Here is a 12,385-nt window from a genome sequence, read left to right as displayed (position 1 = left end):
TTCAGGTCTGTAACCTGAAAACTACACACAGTGGTCCAAATATGGAAGAGGTGTAGTATTTTTTATTTATTTATTTATTTTTTGCTTTTCATTTAGTTTCTGTACTCTTCAAGCATACCCACATCAGGGCCCTTTCTAGCCACAGGATCTATAAGTCAGTAGTATGACCCCTAAGTTTCTTTCATAATTATGCCCTTTTTACTTAGATCATTTCCCTCTAATTCTTTATGGAAACTAGTAATAAATAATTTCATGAAACTTACTGGTCACTTTAAAGGTCCGAATAAATATTTTCAGCTCAGGATAGTGTTTTCACTGAGAGGTAACAAATAATGTATTTCTCCATAAGGTTAGGTAGTATAGTTTCCAGTAAGAATGTCTCCATCTACGTGATTATTTAATCTTTTCATTTAGTTCTCCTTATCCCGTCACATTTTTCTCTAACTTCCCTTTTCTCCCATTGTTTGCTTTTGTCTTGATACAGTTACTGATAATCTTTTTTGTGGGGCATTTGCTAAGTAGATAACTTAGATTATGGATAATTTGTAAGAATGTACATCATGAAAAAATTTAATGACTGTTGTATTCATATGAATCAGAATACCTATTACTGGAACAAACGTTGGTGTGTGGACAGGCAGTCTTATTCACTATTTCTGGGCTTTAAAAGGGATATACCCTTTTTCAGACAGAACAACATATGTTAAAATTATTGACTGAACATTTTCACTTTTATAAATTTATACTACAAAATGCTTCTTAATTCAGGTTCTTACTCTTAACTTCCTGCCCCATCTCACCTCTTCAAATCATGTTCTATACTAAAATCAGTGACTCTACTTAAAATGCAAATCTAAATGGGGTTTTCCCCCACCTTGCATACAAGACCCTTTGTAATCTCTGCTTTAGCTATCTCTCTGCTGCTTTTCTGTCTTCTACCTACTCTATACTTTTTATACCAGTTATGTGGAATCTCAATCATAGGAATCTCTTTTATGTCTCCTTGACCGTTATCAGATTTTTTTAAACATAATATTCCTCTCCCACCAGAAGCAATACTTATTCATCCTTCAATACCTAGTTCTTCACATATCTAGCTCTAGGAAACTTTCTCCAGCACCTCCACTCTCTCTCCAAAAGAACTATTAACCATCCACTCTACATAACCCTTCATATTTCTGCTATGTGGTCTGCTTTCATGCCATTCCTACAACTTATAACTTATTAAGATAATGAATTATTTTACTCAAGTTTATTGTCCCAATACCTGGTAATGTGTCTGATACATGGTGGATGCTACATGTCTAGCTGACTGAGTGACTTTTAATGCAAAATTTTTTTAACTGTGTTGGTATTTTTATAATGGTGAGGTTATTTTCCATCTCTAGACTTAAGTAGAATATTGTTGAACATTACTAATGGTACATAAGAAAGGTTTCGTTTTCATATTTTTAATGTTAAGTACCAGAAACGGCACACTAAAAATTCTCTACATTTTACAGTCACCTAAGCCAGTGCCCTAAGGCCAAGTAACTTCTAATTTAATTTTACAAGGCAGAACTTTTCCTTGCTTCTTAAAGTAGAGCAAGATGCTCTGGTTTAATAGCCCTCTGTACTCTACGTGTGACCTTTGAAAGGATAAACAGGAAATCTTAGTGGTGTTTTAAAAGATCAGTGTATACTGTTCTCACACTCATGCAACAACATTCAAAAACAGATCATCACATTGAAATCCCAGTTTGCTGTCTAGCATGTAGTTCCTACAGGTTTAAGTGTTTTGAATAGGTCATATTCCTTAAACCCTTGTGTTGCATTTTTAATATATTAAAAGAGTCATGATTTTTGTTGTAGGTCAAGTTTATATAAAGATAAATCTGTGGTGGCCTTAAAATACTCTTTTGTGTTAATAAGAGAAGATGTGGCAAAGATAAACGCTATCCATCCTGTTTTGAACCTCATTACTCCTACTTGAAAACAAAGGACAAGTTTCAGGCATTTATTTGCAGAACTGATGAGAATGCTGGTACCATTTACTGAGTGATAACACCTCTAGTTTTTTAACAAAGAACTGAATCTTGAATTGCTTCATTTGGATAAACCCTAATTCAAAAACTACTGAATATGTAAGCATGATTTAAAAGTAGGGAAAAAAGGAGTGTCACATGAGTTTTATTATTTAATGTTTTTAATTTTTTTATTGTTTTGATTTGATTTTCTAAATTTTGTAATTCTGGAAATTTGAACTTGCAACCTTGGCAGGATATTTCCTAATAACTGTGAAAGTATCCAAGGCAGTTCTTAACTATTCAAAATTTTTGGACAACTAATACTACTATCATAATTCCAGTATGAAATAATGTGGTGCTTGAAAAAAGAGGTAAATATTACAACATATTTTGTTGGAAACACACAATGGGAGACAAAGGGCTCTAAAGGAAAGAAAAGCAGGAATAAGATCAAGTCTTACAAAATGTTCTGGGTTTTATTTTTGTTTGCCAGCTGTTTGTCACCTCAACTCTGGGTTAATTGTAGAAATTATTTTCAAACATTTACACTCATTAACTTGAACACATCTTACTTTTTTTTTTTTTAGTTGTTGATAGAACTTTATTTTTATTTATTTATATGCAGTGCTGAGAATCAAACCCAATGTCTCACACATGCTAGGCAAGTGCTCAGCCACTGAACTACAACCCCAGCCCACATTGTTACATTTTTATTGTAATGGAAAAAATCATGTATTTTTGTTTTTTCTATATGTGAGAAATAATATCAGTATTAAAAATTAATATTTATGATAACAAGAGAAACTCAGTATTTCACTTTTTCTTTAATATGAAGTTTTGGTTTTTCTATTTCTCTGATTGGTACTAATTATAAAATAAAAACAACTCAAAAGAAAATGATTGCTTTCAGAATTAATACTTCTTAGCAACTTCCAATAAAATTGCATGTCTTTTTTATTCTCCCCTTTTCCTCTGTAAAATCTAGCCAGACTCTACATGGTATTTCCATTTTATATATGGGTAGAGTAGGAAGAGAAATCCTCACTTCAAATTTCCTGATTTCTTTTGATCCTGAGTGTATTAAAATAGAAATTGGAAGTGTGGGTCATATTTAATAATAGTTGTTCTGCTCATTATAATCTAAGATAGCATCACAGTTTATTAATGATTATATGTATTTTCTGTTTAGTCATGGAATTCGAAAATAGAAAATAAAAAGTACAAATGAAAGATTAGGAATTTACAGAACATTTATTATAAATTCCATATCATATACACAGGTTCAGTACATTTTAATTTAAAGCCTACTGTATTGGTGAGTGCATTTCTATTTATTTTTTCAGGGGCAGGGGCTGTGGCTTAGTGGTAGAGCACTGACCTAGCATGTGCAAGGCATGGGTTCGAGCCTCAGCACCACATAAAAATCAATAAATACAACTACAATATATAAAATCCAACTACAACTTTTAAAAAATGCTTCTAAACTATTTATTCTTTCAAAGAACATACCGTTGTATTAAAAACAAGCATTCAAGTCTTTTTTTACTATGTTGGAACCTAGAGAAGGGATCAGTTGATTTTATTTCTTACACCTTTGGGTGGACTGCACAGAGCTGGAGGGCACCAAGTCAGAACTGGAATAAACATGAAATTCCTAGGAAAGTGCTTTCTGATTAAACAGAACACTTCATAAACAAAGCATACAGCTCTGTAAGTACATGGCCTGATTTGGAAGGTCATTTGGTGTCTTGTATTTCCATTATAGTATGTAGCACATTGTAAATTTTTAAAACATCAAATCTTTAAAATATCTTTTATTTCAATGCTTAGTGTACTAGTTGTAGCCTAAAGCAAGTGCTGAGCATGTATTTCTTCAGTTTGTTAATGGCATAGCTAGAATATGGAATGAAAGAAGTAAAAAGCTCAAGTATTTGCTAAAAATAGTAGGTGGAGTTACATTTTAAAAGCTATTTAGAGAATATGGACACACAAAAGAATTTTAAGTAATCATCTGGTGTTATCTGCTGAAGACAGAGTAGAAGGACTGGTTAAAAGGAAAAGAGTTTGGAGGTGAAATAAGTAGAAGAAGCCATAGCCTATAGATCCACCTTCTGACTTAAATGTTTTTTATATGCTGAGCAGACATTTATTAAACCTTTCTTTTTGTATAGCTGTGTGTCATATGATTCATTATACCTACTCTGCAAAAGCTCACTGTATCACAGAAGGGATGTCTGGTTTGCATAATTTTAGACCAGCATAAGTTATGATAGGTGCTATGAAATTTTTAAAAGAGCAGAGAATGTTTCCAATAATAATCAAGGAAACCTTCATAGAAAAGTTTTGACAGTTTAACCACAAATCAGATACAATATTCCAAGTCAAGAGAACTTCCTTGATCTTTGATTCCAGCTTGTTAGCAAGGATAGGATACTGTTTTATACAAGGCTTCACATATCAGTCTTCTCTATTATTCATTATACTAGGAAGCTTAGTCTTATCTAGAGCACCATCTATAAATAACATAATAGGAGCTCTAATTATTAATTATTGAGCCTCTTTCCTATGCCAGCTCTTTACTAGAGCTGTATATATTAACTCATTAATTTTCATGGTAGTTTAAGTTTCTTATTGGCCCCATTGTATTAAGGGGGAAATGGGATTTAAAAAAATTTTATATATAATTTTACATAATAATATTAAATAAAGGGCTGGGGATGTGGCTCAAGCGGTAGCGCGCTCGCCTGGCATGCGTGCGGCCCGGGTTCGATCCTCAGCACCACATACAAACAAAAAAAAAATGTGTCCTCCAATAACTAAAAAAAATATATATATATATATATATATATATATATATATATATATATATATATATATATATATATATAAAATTCTCTCTCTCTATCCCCTCTCTCATAAAAAAATAATAATATTAAATAACAATATAATTTCTATATAAATATTAATTAATATTTTTAATTAAAATTAATTAACATTCATGTATTAATATTTCTATATTAATATCAGACTGAGCTCTTGTGGATTTTATAAAACTGTCTCTTGTTCTTTCACTTAAATACTACTTCTTTTAATACATCTTTATATTCTTTTTAGTATATTTCTGTATCTTAGTTTGGAATTCAAAATTATAAAGAAACACTATTAGACTGGGGTTATGGCTTAGTGGCAGACACTTACCTAGTATATGTGAGGCATTGGGTTCGATTCTCAGCACCGCATATAAATAAATAAAATAAAGGTCCATTGACAACTAAAAATTAAAAAAAAAAAAAAGAAGAAACACTATCTCAGTAACCTAATGTAATTTTTCTTTAGCCCTTTGATGGGGTTTCTAGATGATTTAATGAGGAGGGAGAAACGTGCTATAAGCTTATGTAATTATTAAACTTAAGATGTTGAGTTTTCTTTTTTCTTTAAAATCTTTGGGGTTGGACAAGGAAAACTAAGCTTGCAAATATGTAGTTAAAATTTTTTAGGAGAAATGTGGCTGCTATAAGTTTGTATCAAGCTGTAATTTTACCCTCCCTGCAGTTGATACAATGCATGATACCAAATAATATATATTTTCTTTGACCCCTGTTATTTTTATTCTTAACATGTTATCCTGAGAAGACCTGTGAAAATAAAGGGGTTTCAGGTATTTTATTTACTCTTCATAAATTTGCCACAGAATTATACCCCTTTAAAATAATTAGATTCCATTTCAAAAATAATAACTTATTCTCCCCAATACCAGCCATTTTGTTAGAAGGGTTTCTCCAGAATGAAAGTTGAGGGGTAAGGGGACTCTGTATATTATGGTTTATTCTTTAGAATACACAGGTGTTCTCTGTGTAGTCTTCAGACTAATATAATGGCTAGATCTGATTTTCTCTACCTTTCTCTTTGAAAATGACTATAGAAATAAGTAATTTTCTGTGCCAAGAATGGTTTCAATTTTTTTATTTGACATAAGAAAGTGTTATCGAGTTTGAACATTTGCATTAAACAAATTATTTCCCCATGTTTTCTAAAAGGTATTTCTACTGTTGAGAGAGGACTACATAGCCAAAAGGTTTTGAAGCTTGACTTGACAGAATTATTTGCTATGTATATACTTGATTAATTGCCATTTTTAAATGAAAAGCAAATCTTTGTGCTATTGAATTATGCTAGTATTCCTTTAGGTTTGCCCACTAAAATAGTAATTTCCATAAAGTGATGAAAATAAATTATACTTAAATTATTAAGTGTAGTTTTTAAAATATAAAGACTCAACTTCTGACATGAAATTCAACTTGGAAGTAAAGTGAGACAGTACTATTTGTAGACATTTAGTAATTCTTTAACTGGCTGCCAGCAAAAACCTGACATCAGTAAAATTTCCTAGTAGTAAACTTACTTTGTTTTATTATATCACTGTCCTGTTCAAGAACTTAAATTATCCCTTTTGTTTGCCAACCTGGGTCTAGTTCTTAATGAATATTAATGGCTCTTTCATCAGTTGACTGCTTTCATTCTGACTAACTTTATTTCTTAACCTCATTTCTGCCCACCTATGATAGTCAACACACCTTGTGCCTTCTTGTTTTTAAGTTTCTTTAGCTTTATGTGATAAAAAGGCAACACTTACCGCCCCCTCACACATACTCTTCAAAACTAGAATGAATCATTATAATAATTTTCACCAATCTCTAAGTAGTAATTCTGTTGTAATATGGGGTATATAGGAATGAGAATTCATGTGTAGGGGTATATATCATAATGGGAATTTCATGCAATTTAAGAAAACTCATCTAATAAATTGGAAATCTTTTAATTGTTTCCTCCATTGAGAACTAAACAGAAATTAGAATACTAAACACGGATTACCCTAGTTACTTTATATGTAGCACTAAGTCTATTATTAACAGTGTGTGTGTGTGTGTGTGTGTGTGTGTGTGTGTGTGTGTGTGTGTGTATGTATGTGTTTTGATTTGTTAGAAATCTGGAATTGAACCCAGTGGTGCTTACCCACTGAGCCATATCCCCAGCTCTTTTTTATTTTTCAGCCAAGGTCTTACTAAGTTGCTGAGGCCCTTGCTAAACTGCTGAGGCTAGCTTTGAATTTGCCAGTATTCCTTGTGATCCGTCTGCCTCAGCCTCCTGAGCCACTGGAATTACAGGCATGTGCCAGCTTTGGTTTGATTTCTCTGCTGTGGTGATTAAACAAAATATGTAATATCAGTATTCCTAGCATTAGCACTCTTTGAATACATTTTTTAAGAATTTGAATTTCTGAACTCTTTTAATAGATTTAAATGCATTGGTAAAAATATTAAGATGGCCATTGTCCTCAATGCCATTATGAAAAATTATTCCAAAACTATTCAATAATATAGAGACATCCAGAACAGAGATCTTTCGGAGATCCACTGTATTATTATTCATCCTTACTTGTCCAGATTTCATGGTGACTTTAGACCAGAAACTGAAATTATTATTTTAGTTAGTGTTAGAGTCTTAAAAGAAACACACATTTTTACCTGGTATAATTTAATCTTGTACTTTGCCAGAAATGGTCACACACTTTTAGTCATCTCAGGAACACCTTGTTTTGGCTCAAGAAAAATGTCTTAGGTTTTGTATGCCAAAGTATATGATTCTGCATAAAATTGTGAATGCATGGAGTACAAGTTTCCTAGAACAAGTATAACATTTAAAAAAAAAAAAAAGATACATTTGGCCAGTAATGAAAGATTTTGAATGTCAATCTGAAGGTTTTTGACTTATTTAAAGTTCCTGGTTCTGGAGACAGAAAACCAGTTAAATTATTATAATCCATACAATTCATAATATAAGTTCTGAATGTAGGAGTAGGATAAATTTAAAGGAAGAAACAAATTGAACAAAACAGAAAAGAAATGGGAGTATTACAGAATCATAATAAAGAGGCTTATAGTATCAGATGATTCTGAGTTCTCTAATCTGAGCTGCAGACAGTGGTATGTTACTCTTCTTTTCATCATTAATCAAAACACCTGACAAGAACAACTTAGAGAAGGAAAAAGTTATTTTTGCTTATGGTTTCTGTGGTTCATTCCCCTAGTCAATATGGGCCCATGGTGAGGTAGAACTTCATAACAAAAGAATGTGGAGAAGGAGCTGAGTTCTACTCAAGGCAGCCAGGAGGCAAAGAAGGCAAGGGAAAGGGGCCACTGGGAAATAAGCCCTTCCTGGAAATGACCCCATTGACTGACTTTCTGTAGCAATGCCCCATCATTGTGCAGTTTCCATTCCTGTAGTCCATTCAGCTAAGGTGAACTGATTAAGTTATAGTTTCATGATCTAGTCATTTCATCTCTGAATATTCATTCTTTTGGGGGACACCTTATATCCAAACCATTACAGGTGGAGATGCCATTATCCACAGGAGAGCATACCCAGAAATGGGTAAGAAGAAAACAGATACTTATATGGAAAAATCCCTTGGTGGTATGATAGTAGAGTATAACTTAAAGTTTCATCTAATAGAGCTGATTTAACAAAGAGTATAACAATATTTAGTAAATAAGGTTTTTGTTGTCAGTGAAGAATAACCTTAATGAAATGACTGTCTTTTGAAAAGCATAAAGATTGGGATGTCAATATCTGTCTCACATGTCATTTCAGAAAAATTATTTAACTCATTTCCAAATATACCAAAAACGTACAATACGTACTTAGCATCTTTTTTCTTGTGGTGGGAGTTAACCTCTCATAATCTAAACATCCCATTTAGCTGTAAACACAAAAATCTCTTATGTTTTATTAAGTTAAAAGCCAGACCCTGAAGATCTCCTTGAAATTAAAAATGTCAACATTATTACTATGTCCATATTACTTTTTGTAATGTCCAATGTGTCCCACAGTATGGTACAAATAGTTTTAATTGGAAACATATACTTCCCCACTGAACCAGAAAAATCACCATACTGTTATATATTTTTGAGTCAGTATTTTAGAATGTTCAAACAAATGTCTGTAGACAGAAGAAAGACATGGATATAAACAAATAACAAAAAAATGGACTACTTAATTTGAATTAAATTGATTGTTTTATAAATTAATAAAACAGCATCTAGCACATAGTAGAATTGGGAACTGAAATTCTGATGGATCTTGCTATTAGTAGATGACAATCTTTAGTGTGGGAAACTTGAATAACATTAGATTAATTAGGAAGGAATTAAGTTACTTGAATAACATTAGATTAATAGAAGGAATTAAAGCAATTTCTGATTATCACTGGCAACAGGATATGGCAAAAACCAAAATTCTTATCCTACCCCTGCTGTGATGCTCTGAATGAATCTCTTCAATTTTCTGTCGTCATGATTTTCTTTTGTATAAAATGTGTGGGTGGTGAGTTCACAAGATCACTCTGAGGTTTGGTAATTCAGTAATAATATTCAGAGGACTCAGCAAAGACTCTTATACTCACAGTTTATTACTGTGCAAAGGATACAAATTAAAATCAGCAAAAGGGGAAAGTATGTGAGCAAAGTCCATGAAAAACCAGAGCTTTCTCCCAGTGGACTCAGAGTGGACATAATCCCATCAGTGATGTGACAATGTGTGCGATGTGTTGCCATCATGCCTAAGATTTTTACTGGGAACCAGTCCCATAAGCATGAATTAATTTCCTATACAATTGATCTCAGCCAGTCATACTCTAGCCTCCCAAAACAAAGACATATTCACCCCTAAAATGCATTGTTAATTAAACTCCTTCAGTCAGATAGGCCTCCTGTAACCCATGGACTCAGAGATCAGCTTTCAGGAGCTAGCTAAAGGCCAATCCTGAAGAGAGAATTTGCACAGAATTTGAACAACTCAGGCCGGCTTGGAATTATGTGATAGCTAAAGCCTGTTACAGTTTTGTGAACAGAATATTAACTCTTAAGCATGTTAACTTTAAAGAAAAAATATAGTTGTTTATTTTAACTTTTAGATTAGGTAATCCTAATTTAAAAGCTTAACTAATAGAAACAAATTAGACAGATGCTAGAAGCCTCTAACTACCACGTCTTTCAGAGTCTATTTTTTAAATAATTAGGGCTTTTTTAGTTTTATCTACAAAACTTGAGATTTTACCTGCTTTCCAATACTTTTGTAGAAAACTCTTCATTTATAACGAAGGGAGTTGATACATTGTCAGATAAAGTACTACAGCCTCAGTCAGAGGAAATTGTTCATCATCCCAGGCATTCTTTTAAAATTGAAAATTTCCTCAAATCTTAGAAAAATCAATTCCCATGATATTCCCTACAGTTTATATCAATAATATGGTAGAGCCTGTTAAATTTTCCTGTAATAACCAACCTTCATAAACAATTTGAAGAGCATTTGTTTTCTTCTAATGTGAATGAAATAAAATTTCTAGCCCAAATTATAACCTATTGAAACTTATCTTGAAGCCTAGAATAATAAAGATAGTTGTTTTAAAACTTCTCACTTTAAAACTATCCTTAGGAAACTAACTTAGCAGCAACTCTTGACTCCTCCACAGCCTGGAGTCAAAGCAGTGAAAGAACTGCTGATCAGAGAGGAGGATTGCAGAGTAAATGCCCTAAAACTCCATATTGGATAGCTTGAGACTTTGAGGACCTGGGAATTTGGTTATTGGAGCACAAAATTTAAAAAAGAATTTCTTGACCCTGAACCTTGACAAGATTGGGGGGTAACAGAGAGAAAGAGGGAGAGGCAAAGCCCACAAGCTTACTTCCTTAACATCAGTTAGAAAGAAAAAAAAAAAATTAGAACAGGATAGCAGAAACAAAGACAGTGAAGAAGATTGCACATTTCAGCCCAAATTGTTGCCAGAAATTGTGCCAGGCAGGGAATCCATTTGAGACCACACATTGCTAGCCTTATCTAGAAGAAATTAAATCTGTCCTGCTTCTACCCATCTACAGATTAGAAACAAAGCCATATGGAATGCCTCTGAAAGGGGATATTCCAGTAGCCCTTATAGAGGGATCTGTTGGCTGAAGTTAAAGAAATCCCCTTGCCAAGCCAGAGACTGGGAGTGAAATGGAGCTGATATGAGAACAAGTCATTTCCAGGGAGTGTTGTTGGCTGCCTGAGCAGGCAAAAATAGGCTGACAACCTGCCATACACCCACCCACCCGCCAAATATAAAATTGCTGGTATCTGCAACCGCCAGGGTGGAGACTTCAGTGCCACAATAGTGACCAGACCACCCATAGATGGCTTGTACACACAGTCCTTACAGTTGCAGATAGCTGCCAACCATTTAGACATGGGCTCTTGCCAACTAGGCCCAGTAGAAGGAACTTTGGTAATCTGTATTTCACAGCAGTCAGCAAAAGACATGAACCCTGTGCCCCTACATTCAACAGAAAATGAGCAGCAGATACTGTGGCCACTGAGCACGCAGACTTGGGCCTTTGGGCTGGCTATCAACTTCAGTGGCTTTCTCGGGAACCTTAGTGACCGCAACAGACACCAGCCACCATTCCACATACCCAGATTCAAGCCCACCAGCCTGTGCACTACAAATCAATGCAAGCAGCACTGCACCTGTCACTGACCACCCAGTGTCCCTTCAGCCTCACCACATTTCTGCCTTTGACTACCACGCCCCTCACACTCTGAAATATACACAGGGGAGCCCACATTGAATTTGACAACCCTGGGTTCATAGAGCTTTTCTTCAGAAAGGCACACAAGACTGTTAGTCTGTCACAAGGAGAAACCTGTAAGTTATAGGCAATTAGGCCTATAACTACTATGACCTACCAGAAATCTCATAGGTGCCTAGAGACAGCAAAGATTGGATGGGCTGCCTTAAAATGTATCAGAAGAGTGCTGATGTACAGCTGAGGAGCAATGGGCATCCTCTAAAGATTCTTAATCCTGATGAAATCCAAACTGGGAAAACCCAGTAAAAAATTTCCCCACTTCAAATCGCCCATCATGGAATATCATAAATAACCTTAATGTCTGTTTTGATCTCACAGATACTATCTTTCGTATCAAATCAGTGTATTTTTATTTGCTATACTAATCCTCAACCCGATTGAATATTTCTTACAATATTTTAAAGCATTTATTTAAATCATTCCTTTCCTAGACCAGGTTTATACTAGCTCTCCTTGTTTCTCGTTTCCATTTGCATTCCTTACTCCTTCTTATTTCAGATTTGCATAATTCTCTCTCTCTTTCTCTCTCTCTCTCTCTCTCTCTCTCTCTCTCTCTCTCTCTCTCTCGTCTTTTTTATTCTTTTGGTCTATTCCTTCTTTTTTCATCCTCAACTTATATGTAGTTAAGTAGTAATTTTACTACCTTAATACATAATTGCTCAGTCTGTACGAGAACATTACTTCCATTTTATA

At 33.9% G+C, this 12,385-nt stretch overlaps 1 protein-coding gene across 3 annotated transcripts in view; it reads left to right on the top strand.

Moving 5' to 3' along the window:
• Srfbp1 (serum response factor binding protein 1) overlaps positions 1 to 12,385 on the top strand; it is a 63,469-nt gene that overhangs the window by 25,949 nt on the left and 25,135 nt on the right. For 2 of the 3 annotated variants that reach the window (XM_078048447.1, XM_078048466.1), the window contains exon 4: positions 6 to 50. The exons of the other annotated variant lie outside the window; for it this stretch is intronic. In XM_078048447.1, coding sequence (XP_077904573.1) covers positions 6 to 50 — 45 coding nt within the window. The remainder of the gene's footprint in view (positions 1 to 5; positions 51 to 12,385) is intronic. 3 annotated transcript variants of the gene reach the window in all.

This window comes from Ictidomys tridecemlineatus, chromosome 1, assembly GCF_052094955.1.
Source record: "Ictidomys tridecemlineatus isolate mIctTri1 chromosome 1, mIctTri1.hap1, whole genome shotgun sequence".
NCBI lineage: Eukaryota > Metazoa > Chordata > Mammalia > Rodentia > Sciuridae > Ictidomys > Ictidomys tridecemlineatus.
Note: the sequence above shows the minus strand (reverse complement) of the source record. Positions and strands in the feature narration are given on the sequence as shown.